Source organism: Sipha flava, unplaced genomic scaffold (genome assembly GCF_003268045.1).
Source record: "Sipha flava isolate LNK unplaced genomic scaffold, YSA_version1 46_pilon_pilon, whole genome shotgun sequence".
Lineage (NCBI taxonomy): Eukaryota > Metazoa > Arthropoda > Insecta > Hemiptera > Aphididae > Sipha > Sipha flava.
Genome location: NW_020273250.1, coordinates 1,095,200 through 1,111,097, shown reverse-complemented (window position 1 = coordinate 1,111,097; position 15,898 = coordinate 1,095,200). Strand labels below are relative to the sequence as shown.

At 34.6% G+C, this 15,898-nt stretch overlaps 1 protein-coding gene across 1 annotated transcript in view; it reads right to left on the bottom strand.

The window, feature by feature from the left end:
- The window catches only part of LOC112689748 (nephrin-like), a 414,842-nt gene that overhangs the window by 147,314 nt on the left and 251,630 nt on the right, over positions 1 to 15,898 (bottom strand). The window contains exons 2-3 of the mRNA XM_025563581.1: positions 11,192 to 11,324; positions 3,249 to 3,487 (exon numbers count right to left, since the gene is read on the bottom strand). Of these exons, the coding sequence (XP_025419366.1) occupies positions 3,249 to 3,487; positions 11,192 to 11,324 (372 nt within the window). The remainder of the gene's footprint in view (positions 1 to 3,248; positions 3,488 to 11,191; positions 11,325 to 15,898) is intronic.

Genomic DNA, 15,898 nt, shown 5'->3' with positions numbered 1-15,898 from the left:
GTCACTACATTTTAATTGAGCTAACTGGAATGTTAAAAAAAAGTGAAATAGTTAAGTGTAAATACATAAATTAGTTAGCACATGCGTGGTTATTCTACCAAAAAAATTACTATAGTTCCTCACTTGAATAATTTAAAAGTAATATACTATATGAAACTAACACGGTTTAACCATTATTTATGAGGGTAGCAGTGGTGTCATTTTAGTTTTTTCTAGAGTAGGACCGTCAACATGCTCTTATTATTTTGCCGACTCAAATTTAGTTTTACATTTCCTGTCATAGTAGAGTAGTAGAGGAAAGGGGTTTGTGCAAAATTAAAAACAACAAACAGTATAATAGCCTATAAATTATTAAGTTACCGACTCGATAGCTCATTTTAACAATGTGCCGATTAACATGGGGAGGACATCAAACCAGTCTAAAAATTTAATGATTTTTACTTTGCATGTATTCGTATAGTTCACGTCTCACGCCGTACATGTGTGTAGTAACACTGGTGTATTTGAATATTCGGTTGTGTCCTTGTGATTCGTTTTAAAAATTGTAAATTTTTTTTGATTTATATCATGTCAATGACTTTATAAATAACATATTTTGATGATGTGCCAATTTCACAAAACTCTAGACTGCGACTAATGCATAAGCCCCTCCCTCCTCCACCCCAAAAATGATGCCCCTGGTAGCTAGCCTTATATTTCATTCGAATATATAAGGTATAGTAAACATTTATTATTAGTAGGTAAATAAGTAAAAGACATTTTTTTGTATTCATTTAATAATTTATCACTAAATAATGGGAAATTTAATTCTAAGATTAAAAAATATATTATACTGCATTGAAACACAATGCCTACACAACTTTTTTTATTCAATGATTTTTAAATGGTTATTAAATTCGTGGTTATCTCAAACGGGTTAGGTTAGGTGGCTATATGTACGTTTAATAAAAGTTTCGAAGACCCTGCAACGGAGAATCTATTTGTGTGTATAAATATGTATGTTTTTTTTTTATTTCCTGTTCGTATTCGGTTTGTTACCAATTGATCATCAAAACGATTCTACTTAAACTACTTATCATCTGGTTATGTCATGTACGCATAAATGTTATTTCTGATTGAATTAACTGTAATTTTATTACAACCAATGTTTTACACGCAAACGTTCGCCGGGAACCATAAGTCCCGTGTAATGTCACACCGTTATGGGCACAGCTAGCGTTTTATTTTAGTGGGACAAGATATTTATTGTAATCAATGACCTGAAAGTTCACACCACCTACTGTAAAAATACGGTTTGACACACGTTTTACTTATGTCTAAAGACTTACAACACGTATACCTCGATGACGGTCGCAAATTCGTTTGAACATATCAAATGCCTGATAACATTTAAGATGCTCGTTGTTGAAATCTATCGCTTTGAAACATATATACTACGGGTAAAAATATAAACCATTATTTTATAAGGATTATGGAATAAAAACGAGGTGAATACCAATTTTAACTCGAGAAATGTATATTTTATTATAAACGAATTGTAAAGCCATTATTTTGATAATACTAATTTTATTTTTATTTTTATACTTTTATAATCCAGAATCTACGGATTATATTCGATGACTGAAACAAACCGTATTACGACTGCATACTCCAAGCCACTCGTATTAAGCCTGCGATTATGACCCTTTAAATTAAGCTGATGTAAGAACATCGAATAGTGTCGTGTACTCTCGTCTGTCAGTAATAGAAAGATTATAATTTTCCGCGTTTTCTCTGGAAATATACACATTGACTTAAGCGCTGTCTATTTTTTTCTCTTTTAATTAACGTAATAAGTTGCACATGTTTGAAATTCTAATTTATGTATTTGTGCACCAAAAATAAACACAAGGACGGTTTATTTTTTATTCCGTTATTCTGTGCTACCCGGCGACAGCCGTGCGATAAAAAATTATAATATAACGATAATGACGGTTCTCATTTCTAGACGGAGCAGGACGTGTAGAGAACGATAGGAGGTGGTGTAGGTTTAGGCCACCACCGCCGGGGACTTAATACCACGTTATATGGGTCTAATGAGACTCCGGTCGCAAAGAAAAAATAAAATAAAATGTTCGCGCGTTTTCGCCAGCCCCGTATACGCAAGTATAAAGTTTCACAGGTTTTTTTTTTTTTTGTCCCCAAGAGTTTGCTCTCTATTACGTTATTTCGTGTAAAAAAAGCAGGCGCAACATTTTACACATACGGACGTACGTTTCTACGACGTAATAATATTTCATTTTCCGACGGAAACGTACGCATGTTGTTCACTGTTGGTTCATTCATTGTTACAGGTAGATTATGGTTTTTTTTTTCTCTAACTCGCGTAAGATTTCACGGCCGGCAAATCTGTCTATTCTCATAATATGCCATTAACGTGTGTTGCGGACGAGCGAAATATAGATTGATCCACCGCGTCTTTATACAATCCAACGGTTTTACCTCGAGGCTGCTGCCGCTGATGGATTAACGCTATGGTGACAGTAACTCATAGGAACCGCAATGTCGCCGGTGACACGTAGTGTATTATAACATACCTAAATATCGTTGTACCAAACACCATTATTATGCTAATCGGGATGGTGTGGTTGAATAAACATTAACGCGCCGGATAAATGAATAAAGTTTTGCTATCGGTTCCGCCTATACGGTTGATACAAGGATGCCTATGGTGTAAGTTCGATATTTTTATGATAAATTGGGTGAGGGGAGGTGTAATTTGTCGTGATTTTACGTTCTCGGAAATAGCACGTCATCCGCAAGTTGGAACGCAAAAATATATCGTGTGATGTTTGAAAACTGGAAAATTTGTTTTTTAAAAGAAATTACCAACAACTTTTTACTGTCCGCTGCGATTATACTTGTCGATTACAAGTAGATTTACAAAAAATGGTAATAGTATCATTACTTTAGCGTCATCGATCGGTGCAAGACTAATTTTAAAATATAATTTGAATTACTCATTGTTTAACACATTCGGTAACATATCCCTTGACTTGTGTTTTTGATTCTTATTTAATTAAATAATCTAAAGTATGAGTAATTTAATATGACTTATATATTAATTCAATGTAATTGTTTTTTTTTTTTTTTTTTTTTTTTTTTTTGGGGGGGGGGGCAATTAAAATATTTGACTCTGGACGACTTTTATCCGAACACTGCACTGGCGGGTAGTACAGTGTTGTCGAAACGTCGTTGATCGTACTCACGTATAACTGTCAGGTTGACTTTGGAGTTGCGGGTGGGCGACTTCTTAAAATCCACGCGGCATTTATAAACGGCCGCGTCCCTGTCGCCGATGTTCTGCAGCACCAACACGGCCGGATCCGAGGACACGCGAAACAGCGCACGGCCCTCCAGCGTCTTTTCGTCGGACCAATGAGCTCCGGTCCCGGTCTTCTGTCCGTCCTGTGTTTTGCCCGTGACTCCGCTGCGCCTGGCATCGTAGCTGAAAAACGCAAACGTCGTCGGATCATTAGGGTCACACGGTGTAAAAAATACATACATAATTATTAGCATTATTACATTATTATTACATTATTAGCAGACTAAGGGAGATGAATGTTTATCGGCAATGCGCACCGTCCTGAATATTGGTTTAGTACGGGAATAAATGGTGGTATGAATAAAAGATAGTGTGATTAAAAATTAGTGATTTTGAAGTTAAGTTCACTGAGCAGTTCAGGAGAGTCATTAAAGTCATCAATGAATTTTTGTACAAATATCTAGTCAGCTGCACACGCCTGTCAGTTAGGTTTGATGGTTCTAGTAAGGATAGTACGTAATGGTTCATAATCATGGGGTCTATGATCAGTATGAAGCAACATAGCTTAAAAATGTACGTTGTATCCTTTAAATCTATTTCATAACTGTAACTGTATTAGGGTCCCAAATAAAAATACCATATACTAGAATTGGTCTTACAAGATCACAGTATAATGCTTTAAAGTGCGTTAGCAATTAGAAATCAGTGGAAATTCTTATTATGAAACTAAGTGTTTTTAGAGCTTTGCAACATGATTTTTTCAATATGTTCATGAAAAATAAGCACCTGATTTGATATAACACCAGATCATCGACAGCTTTTCCTGAATTAACGAGAGGTAAATTATACAAAGTGTAATTAAATACGATTGGATTACGGATTCAGTAAAAGACACTTGAATATATTAAAATCTAGGTCAATGTTAATAATCCAAGCACTTAGTGAATCAAGATCACTCTGTAATTGATGGGTATCGTTTTCTAATCACCATAGTTTTTATACCATGTCACGTAGCGGCCATGTTATCACAGTTGACCACCATTTATTTATTATCATTATAAATTGTGTTTTAACACATTTTATTAAAACTATTTTGACACGCTGTAAATACACTTATAAACCCGGTGATTTGGTGGGGATGGGGGTGAAGGGTTAAATCTCAAATCCCCTTTTATCTAACCTACTCGTAAAAAGCATTAAGCCCCTCGAATTGAACAATCCTGGCTGCGCCGCAGCCAAAACTATTAAGTCCTTCACCGCGGTGGAGTCACAAACCGAGATGGCCATCACTGTATGCCAATGTTGTTAAAGATCTGTTAACATTTCAATCGTTTCAGAAGTGATGTTACACGTTCCAGAAATAGCATCACGGAAGTGAAACACATAAATAACTAGTAGTTCGTGTGAGCACGGCACATTCTGCGTAAAAATTATTTGATTATTACTATTTCTGACTATTGTTTTTTATCTATATTTTTTAACGAACTTGATATGGTTAAAAGTGCAACAGGAAAACGCAGCGATTCAAATCAGGTTCGGGCTCTGGATCGCAGTATGCTCATAAAAATTTTAATTTCTACATTTGTCTGTCGTGGTTAGGAGGACCGTGACGGACGGCGTTCGTTTCGTTCGCAATGTTTTATGTGAATAAAATTTTAATTTTGAATTTATAAAGTGCTTTCAAAAATAATAATAGAAATAAAGATGACGGAAATAAATTGAAAACTACAATAATATTAGAAATTGAATATTGATTGCATAACATTTTAACATTTTAACGGATAAAAATGTATGCACATAAAGATTATTACGTTGGTGTAACTATGTTATAAATAACTTAGTTATTATATAAATATGTATAAATAATGTTATAAATAAAATAATATATTTTTCAATCTTTGAATTTTGTTTTATAACGTGGGCGACTATCGAGTGCTACCAGAAAATTACGATCAGAGAAGGGTCAGGGTGAGCTTTAGTGGCTATTATTGATGGTTCTGTTTTTCGTTGACCACTTATAAGAAACACAATTTGAAAAAAAAAATTATCGATCAAGGTACCGTTGAAGTTGCCAACAAAAATTTATTCGGTAACCAAATATCAGACGTTTTTTTCGCCTACGGTATTTTTTTTGTAGATTAAATGAAATTTAAACAAACATCTATTCTTCTTACAGTTGGTCGTTACGGAAAGCCAAAACGACAATGTACTTACTCGCTGTTGGTTATTTATTAATTATTGAACCCTATTAATATTTTTTATATCTTCCAAGGTTTCATATTAATATACTTAGTATATACAAGTATTGTACGCATAACATAAAATACACATGTATTAATTATTTCTATAACGTTATACACCAACTCGATATCTTTCAACGTTTTTGTCAACAAAAAGCACATAATAATATTTTAATAATATATTTTATTCTTATTTCTTCCTCTGCGCGTACTCCATTATTATACGATATTAACCACGTTATTACCCGCCGGTTAACGTTGTTATTACTTTTCCCGGACCCCAGCGGTGCCACAGATCGATAATTTAATATATTTTGCACTTGCACAGCACGTTATTTATTCAAGTGCAAATTGTTTTCTATTTAAAGATTCGAATTAACAAATTTTTATGCGCGAAATCGTATACTTATATAGTTCAACGTTGTTCGGTAGGGAAATATTTTTACTAATTATTACTGTTTCGTATTTCGGTGGATTTTTTTTCGATTTCTTCTAAAGCGTTGGTTGAAATCAGCATCCGGTGAGATATGATAAAAATTAAAACATTGATAATACCGATTACAATAATCATTATATTATTATCTTAGCGCACTGCCTAATGAATTTAGAATGATTCATTGATGAATAATTCACAGAACAATTAGGTCATCGTCGTTGATTCACCGCACTGTTTATTGTCATACATAGTGCATACCGCAACACAGTATTGTGTTCGCTGATTTATTCATACGAATTATCTATGCGATTCGACAATAGCGAAAACGGAGACGGCGAAACAACGGGGACGAGGATGAACTACTACACCGCAAAAGATTGATTACGATATTCTCTCGTAGATACCTATTCGTCCGGAAATTTTTACCCGGTCGACGATAAACATAACCATTATTATTATTATGATTATTGTTATAATTATTATTCGGCGGTGACGTTTTCATTCCGTGACAGTGTGTTATGAGCTGCAGTGCGTTGGGTGTTTTACAGCCGCGCATTCGTAAATAATTGGGCCGCGATTTACGCTCGTGTTGTGACGGCAGTCCTCTCCCACGAACAATACTGTTGATCCGAGCCTGCTCGAGTTTCAGAACAAATATCGTCATCGATAGTGATGGACAACGATATCAATAATTCGATACGATATCGATATCGTGACACATTTTCGACACCGATATCGTTCTATAGTTGTACGATATATCGCAATATCAAATTTAATTATTTTTCTAGAAATACATTTTATTTTTAGATTCTAAACTTCAGTAAATTTTATTGTGTGTACTGTGTAATAAAACATTAACCAATAACTAATAAGTAATAATATTTGTCTAATAATATAACTGATAAAGTATGGACACGTATCCTCGGGAAATGTGAATTATTATATTATTTATATTTAATTTTACATTTCTACATTATTATTACATTTGTTATAGCTTATAATGTTATTTGTATCGATAAGCATTATGAACTAGATACAATTTTACGATTTTGGTGTACTAATAATAAATATCGTATACTAAATTTTAGTATATTATTTTACTAAATTTATAAAAATATAATTCGATACAATATCGATATCGAACAAATTCCGATACCGCAATACAATATCGAGAAAATCGGAACGATATCGATACACAATATTATATCGTTGCTCAACACTAGTCATCGGCGTACTTGCCGATGGTCCCGATTTCGCGGCGGCTGAAGTAGCGAACGGCCGTTAAAAAATGATGAAAACGATGGTGGTTTATAGGAGACACGTGTTTACGAAAATTTCAAAACGGTTTCCTCTGAAAATGAAATGCCACAAAGGTTTTTACCTTCAACATTTACCGACAATCGTTATTTGTGTTAATTAACACGAAAATATGTGTATTAAAAAAAAAGAAAAAAAACATCAACGGAATTTAGGTTTCTGGCGATTCACCGGGGTGGGTATTTATTTTATTTATTATGAAAGCTGAGTTGAATCATTGAAACCCAGAGAGGAATCAGAGTGCGGTACGAAAAAAAAAATAAAAAATATAACTTTAACTGTATATACTTTTATGAGTTAATTGAATAAATTAGAAAAAAGATCTGAAAAGGGATCAGAAAAGTAGCCTCACACATTACCATTTAAATTTAACTCCAAAATTGGTAAGTTCATTCAAGTAACGTGGTAAATATTAAGAAAATATTTCTATCGATTAATTATCAATTAATTATGTTGCGCTTAGGTATAACCTCTAATATATTTGCTCGTGTAACCAATATAAAGTACTAAGTTACAATAGTTGTATTTTACTATTGCATTGTCGTTTTATTTTTTCGACGAAAACTAAATAAAAAATAAAATAATCTTTAACGATCTATTCGAGAGTCTCGACGTGAATGGGCTATCTATTTCGACAGTTTATCGGTAATAGAAAAATAAATATATACGACAAAAGAAGTGTCGCCGAACACGTATTCCAGCTAGTTCAATTGAACTGCCAAGAAAATCGGAATGTTAACAAAAAATAAAATTGATCGTTAAAAAATTTAAATTCATTTTTTTATATATTACTTGACAATTATTTTCTATTAACAGTATATTTAATAATTAAATATTATGCAACAGTTTTAATTATTAAAGATGTTTATAAAAAAAAAAAAATGTTTTGGTATTTGACTGGATGGTAAACTAGAAAGGATGGGTGGGTAAATCCAGCGGGTAAAAGTATACAGTGCACTGGGGCGCCGCTAACCATGCCGTTTGAATGAAATCGTATAATAATGCGCGCGTTCAATATTATCGGTAAGTCTCGCGAGAAAACTTTTAGTACGCGTACACGTGCGCGCTTGTGTAGAAAACAACTTGGACGATGACCGCAAATCCATAAACAATCATCTATTATTGTGTATAAATATTATCGTTATGTTGTACGCACGTGTTGGTCGCATTTGATGTATAAAATATTATAACACACGTCGTATTGTTCGGCATCCGGCCCGGCCAAAACGGGACCAAAGGGTCTTGTACGTCGAATCGGTGGGAAACGATTTTTATTATGATTATTATTATTATGTTTTCGTCTCTCTCTTTCTCTCTCTCTCTCTGCGGTCGTATACACATGCTCACGCGTGTTTTACGCACAAACTCGACCCTCGGAAACAGGAGTGCTGCGCACAGTTGAATTACCACCGTTGGGCCTCGTTTTACCGCGTGCACACCGCGTGTTATTACGTTTACATTGTAAATCGACGATGGATAGCATAGAGTACGCAACGCGTGCACATATATATTGTTCACTACGATAATGCCGTTTCCGGCTTGCGAATTTCTGACAACTGCGCGGCTTGTGCGGTTCCGGCCGGCGAAACGACGTTGCGCGAAAATCTATCGTACGACGAGTCCGAAGCGGTAGCACACCCGCCGATTCGTCGCGCCCTCACCTAACCTAATTCGACCTGTGCCTGCAGTTTCTATCGCTGATCCACGCCAAGAGTATGTGTCATCGAGTGTTGGCGAATTTCTGTATGATATGCACAAGCGCAATTAGGCGGAGGAGACGGGAGCTCCCCGAATAGTTATCTGTCCTCCACAAAACAGGTACAGATACAAATTTAAAAGGGTGCATGTAAATTCCGCAGAAAAAAAAAATCAGGTAAAGAATATAAATTCCGCCCGAAAAAAATTGATAGTTAATAAACACATTCTACGTATAATTTATAAGTTTACTTTAAAAAATTTAAAATTGTCTAATACTAAATGTATATTTTCACATTCTGATTCAATAAATTGAGCCATTATAGCATATAAGACTCTAGGACGTGTACTGAACACATATTATAATATTTCTATCTGATACTACCGATTATAAGATCTACAATATGTGGCAAAACTGATAAGATATGACATGATTGACCGTTAACAAATCCATTTTTGAATCTTTTTTGGGCGGAATTTACGTGTTTCTTTTTATTTGGATTTTTTCCCCGGCAGAATTTACCATGAACCTTGTTCTTACCTATTCATTTCGAGCGTAAGTTATAATACCCCATTTAAAAGTAAAAGTCATTTATTTAAGTAGTAAAAAAAAAAAAAAAAAAATACTCTAGTTCACCTATGGTGATCCAGTAATATTCCACGTGATCGGAACGAGGAAATACAGATATTTCTGAGATGGCTTACTCGATCTCCTTTTAGCAAAGTATTGAATTCGTGCAATTACAGTTGTTCATTTTTATTCATGAACGATTCCTACCCGTGGTAATTCCGAGGTCCACAGGGTTTGTACTCGCGTCCCCCGAGAGTGTATCGGATGTCGAATCAATAATATTTTTCGGCTATCGAACCGTGTACCGTAATTATTAAAACCTAATAAATTATTATAAGTTAAAGTTATACGCGTGTTTTGCACGTAAAAGGTTCTTTTTTTAATTTTTTTTTTAAAAATTGAAAATCTATTAAAAACTTACAACTTATTTTTGTTCAACATAACCTATATACTCATAAGATAACTAAGTTATTTCTTATCGTATTGTATACATTTTCAAACTCGGAGTACTACGACTGAAGTTTCGGATGTTTGCTCATTCAGAAAAATTGATCAAGTCACGTCATTGATAATGAAAGAGAAAAAATTATTACACATAAATATTGCATTATAATACTGAGACTTATGAGTAACATCAAGCAAAGTGTACATGCACGTTCGCTGATACTTTCCACGTCATTGCAGTTTAGACGCCCGTGACACCGACGCTTGTTAAAAACTTGAAATAATTTATTACGACTTGTATACGCGGAAAGTCTGGAGTCAGATGGATGCGAGTATATGACCGCGTGTGTGCGTGTACGTGTACGTGTGTGCGAGTTTACTTACTGCAATTGTACAAAGCAAATTCTCCTAGACGTTAATTTTACCGCCGCCGTCACGTTCTCGGTTTAAACGAATAAGCGTTGCAGGACGGCGGAATTCTGTGTGCCAACGAATAAAACAAAAACGTACACACATATTTATGGTCGCTACTAGCCGAGTTGACAGCGCGCCGCTGTTGCACAGCTCCAAAACGCGGATGACAGTTCACGCAGTTGGCCAAATAAACAACATCGTCGACTGTATGATATTATATACACATTCAAAAGAAAACGAATGCTTTTCGTCCAATGAGGGCATGATGTCATAAAAAGTTAGAAACAAGCAAACTATAAATTTGGCAAGCAAACAGTCAGTTTTAAGACACTTGCCGTGAAAAATAAAAAATAATAAATAAATAAATAAAACTTATGTAAAAAAAAAAGAAAAATAAATAAATGCGAGTGCCGAGTACTCGTTGCTCGCCTGAATTTACGGAGCTCAAACTTTTATTGTGTACATAGTCAAAATGTACGACGTCAATATGTCCATTAAGAATAAAACTTTGTCGAAGATTTTATAATATTTTCTTCAAACTCGGAATAAAACCTTAGTATCATTTTTCGTCTGAAAAAGTTCACAAGATGTATTCGGATATTTAATCGTTTTACGATATGGCTTTAAATAACGTACATTAATTTCGCGACCTATTCTCGAAATTATAATTAAAGAAAGATTTAACGTGTACAAAATGCTATATCAAAAAATCGTCTACGCTATACTGTTAAAATTAAATTATCGAATAAATATAAATCGTTTGTTATTACCTGTAAATCGGAGTGGTCTGTCCCTGTTTAACCCAAATAACCAACGTAACGCGATCGTTAGGTGTTGGTGGGGTCATGTTGCACGGCAAATACGCCACCGTGCCCGCCACTGATTCAACGTTGGTGGTTATCACTGAAAAATAAAAATAAACAATTATTTTTTATTCAACGTGGTCGATAAGCTTAAAATCACATAACATTTTATTATACGTCGAAATCGCGATGGAGCGAAATATAGTGTTCGTTATCGAACGAAACTGAAAAATGTTGTTTTTTAAAACATGATAATCGTATCACAGACAATATAGTTGTACTGCTACGTATTTTTTGCGGCCCCATCAAATTCTTCTAGAGATTTGATTGACGAACGTATAGATCATCTTAACTTATAATCCAGATACGAAGAACACAGAATACCTACATGGAAGCTATATCGCCACGCTAATTATGTTTTCAGCTTTATGTACCGAACTCGTAGACATTATATGTTGCCGAGTGTCGAGTATTTAGGTTTGTCGATGTTTCTCTGGATAGCGGTTATGATATGAATTAAATTATAAGTATGAAAATATTTAAGTGTACTACAGAAGTACGCGCACACAAGGACGTTCGATCGCATTGCCTGAAATACCAATAATTATTCAAAACAAGTACAAATACAAAACATATACCTAGTGGTCGGCTCAACAAATAGAAATTATTTATTTCATCAACTATACAGGACGACCACGTGTATTTCACCCGAGTGAATTTTGGTATTGGCGATTTATAGTACTTAATGATATTATGTTTTGACTATACTTAAGATGTTGGACGAACATAAATTATAATTCAAAGCTCCGTTAAGGCGCGTATACAAAAGAACATTTTGAAGAGATTTTAGGTAAAATATTTTCGTACTAATATAATCTATAAACCACTTTTACTCTATCAAAACGTATTCAATAATTTTCTTAAATTAAAGGTGGGGAGGGGTGTTGAATCACTAATCCTCCCCCTTGGTATACGCGCCAAGCTACGTTAATCGAGTAGAGCGCGTACAATTTTTTCTTAATCGTTATCTCGCCGCGATACGATGTTCAAACAATGACCGTTATCTTCGGCGGTACATGATTTATAACGTGCGACGACTCCGCGTTCGCGGCACGGTCAGACGTTCCACTCCTTGAAATACGATGATAATGACATAGTGTTATTAATTTTGCCAAGACGGGTTTGATCATTTTCGTGGTTGAGTGCACTTTATGGTAGCCAAACACTACCGCCGTCGGGCGATAACGTGATTAGCATGGTTGATTAATATTGCACGACGGAAAACGATGGGTCGACCGTAGTAGTTATTTTGTGTCTTTTTTTCGGCTTCCGATGGAAGGTAATATAATGCCCGAAACGTCGGCGTCCATCAATTGCGTATTACATTGTGTCTCCCACCATCTTGGTCCATCCCGACGACTACATTAAAATTGCAAAATAGTCGACTACCGTCATGAAATGTTTCCCGGAACATGATATTCAAGTATAATAAATCCAAAGAGCGACTTTCATTGATATTATTGTTATTTTTTTATTTTTATTTTTTCTTCTTCCGAAAAACCGAACTAAAAGTGCGAATAGAAGTCGTCTTGGAGTAGTATTTTTTTTTTTTTTTTTACGGGTTTCGTATTATAATTTTTCCTGATTTTAAAGCAACATTTTCAAACATAACATCATGTAGTCGAACGAGTAGCTCACGTAAGAAGAATCGCGTAATGCGTCTTGGAGGCAAACGAATTTAAGTGAAGTATCTCACTTGGAAAACTGATGGACGCTATTGACCTGTATACATGTACCTCTCACACTGGGTCGACATCAACCAAACGACAAATGTTTTCGTTTGATGTTCATCAAAATTTTTTCGATCGGAATGTGTGAATCGAACCATGTATTACCGGTGTACCAGACAAATTTAACTCACCTAGTCATATTTACCGACGACCACACAGACCGCTATTGTCTTTACATTTATTATCATTGAATTCTTACTGCATATACAGCTCACTTCAATATAATAATAGTTTTTAATATATATTAATTCTAAGTAAGTTAATTCAATACTAAAATTTTTGTTTATATTTATTTTTTTTTTAAATCACAGCAATTTTTATTTTGTAATCGTATACTTATATAATATATTAGTAATAAAATCTGTTTATATTTCTATCAGTAATTATAAACATTTCCTAAAAATATTGTTACTCATATAATGGGTGATTATCAAGGCCATCGAGAGGGGGAAGGCATTAAGTGTGTTTTGCCCCAGGCCCCAAACTTTTGGAGGCCACAATATCCATTGCTTTTTTTTGTCGACTGGGGTAGGGTAAGCTAAGTTTCAAGTTATACATTGTTATTAATATTTAACAAATAATTAAGTTATACAAATTAGTCACAAATAGTTTTTTTTTTTTTTTTTGTTTGCGTAATAGTGTTTGCACAAAAAGTACTTATAAATTATAATTAATGATAATCCCTAGAAATGCGGCACGCAAAGACTAAAATATATATTTAATCAAAAATAATAATTGTTGATTATTAGTGCGACAGTGCCGAGGCAGCATCGTCGTAAACCGGCTGTGATAACCAAAAATTTAAACCAGAGGTCGGCAACTGGCGGACCGCAGTCCGGATCCGGACCGTGGAAGACAATACTCTAGACCCTGTCAAATTTTATTTTCATACTTCTAATAATATAATTTTTAATATAAATTTATTGTAAAAATCAAATAATTATTTTTATTTTTTATATTTATATTTTGAATATATAAAGATTTGAAAAGATTGTTTTCACTGGATCACTTTGATTTATTAATTTAATTTTTAGGACACCAATTTAAATTACTTTCCGGCCTCTGATTTAAACAATAACATCAAACATGCTATTTCTCCCGTAACAATATTAAATATTAAATTTGAATATTGACTGTTGTTGTTGTTTCACTTTTTGACTGAAGACTAAGTAAAAAGAACCGTATAATTCATAACAAATAAATAATAATTCATACTAAACACTGTTTCTACCTAAAGTACTTGTACAGTTGTACATTTTGTGGTTGTACCTATTTAAAAAAAATAAGAGGCAAGAGTTACTAGATACAATGAAAAAAACTATATTAAATTATACATTTATATTTGAAGCCATTTTTCCAACAAATTACGTAAAATCTCTGAATTTTAATTACGTGTATTCTAAATGCGCAGTTTAAATAATATCTATGAATTCCTAATATTTTATTTAAACCAATATAATTTTATTATACCGGTATCGTGTGACTTCTGAAACCTGCTATGCAAATTACGCGCTAATTGATGGCAAAACAAATGTCTTTATTTTTTCATAGGGAAGGCCAGCACAATGCACGTTTTATACCCATATTAGATATGGATGATGAGAGATAAACTGAAACAAGATAAAAAATCAAAATTAAAATAAGTGATAAAAAACTCTTAAATACTCATTGCTTTAATAAACAAAAACGTATATATACATCATTTTCTTCTCGTTTTTTGGATTTCCTAAACATCAACTCCCACCAAAAGCGTCTCTCTGCGCATTCTACGGTCTATCTGGTGTAGGGTAAGAAAAGGACGATCGCTCAACGTATCCGATGGATGAGCATTTTCTACTTACGCCCCCAAAGTTCCGTCATCAGCCCATAGTGGTTCTTTTTCAGCAACACACACTCGGTCGTCGTTGCGCAATAGGCGTCGTAGTACTGTTTGATAAATAGACCGGCCTTTCCAATAGAGCCCGTCATCTGTGCACAGGACGCGGGTAAAAGTTATTCTTGTCCGAGACGTCTTTCACTGCGTTTCCTTTTTTCCTTTCGTTCTCGTTATTTTTCGTGCTTCGTTGCAGATCCGCCTACTCCGCCCGAAAAGTGTATTCATTTTTACTCCTTACATTCATGTATACAAATTGAACTACACGTTCACGTACAATTTTACACATTTGTGTGTGTGCATGCGTGTGGGTAAACCCAAATTCAAAAAACTATCGATGACTGAGCGATACACGAAGCGCCGGCACAAGTTGATATTCCCGATTCTCTCGCTCACACGGTCAAATACGACAATCTTTTATCATATTTACAACGTTAAATTCCAATTTTACATCGTTTGACTTTGCAAAACGTCGTACTCCACGGATTTTGGAAATAAAATGTGCATGCTATGGTTTTTTGAAAAAACTCGATGGATTATGACTGTTGATAATTATGCGTATTCAAATGCGAAAAATCGTTTGATTTTTTTTTTTTTTTTTAATTTTTCTTGGAACGTTGATATTCGTTATCACATCGCGTCCATGACAACACGTTGCGCGGCCAGGTTAGTTTCGGTTTTCGTTTTCCGGCCACTAGGCATTACAATATCCGAAAACTCGGCCGTCGCGCATGACTAATAAATCGCCCAGTGCCCGATACACGGACACACGACTGGCTTGCAGAATTCACTGCTATTGCGACCGGGTGGTAAGCGCGTATAATGTCGAAGAGGCGATAAAAACCGAACATGAAAACCGCGGTACATATTGTCGAGTCGCATGTAGCCGGTGCACAATAACATACAGCTTTACGAGCGCCGTCATCGTTTTATTGCGGACCGCCGTCGAAATCGCGAACGTTCGGATTTTTAATAAACCGTTTTTCGACTCGGTTCGACATGTCCGTTCTT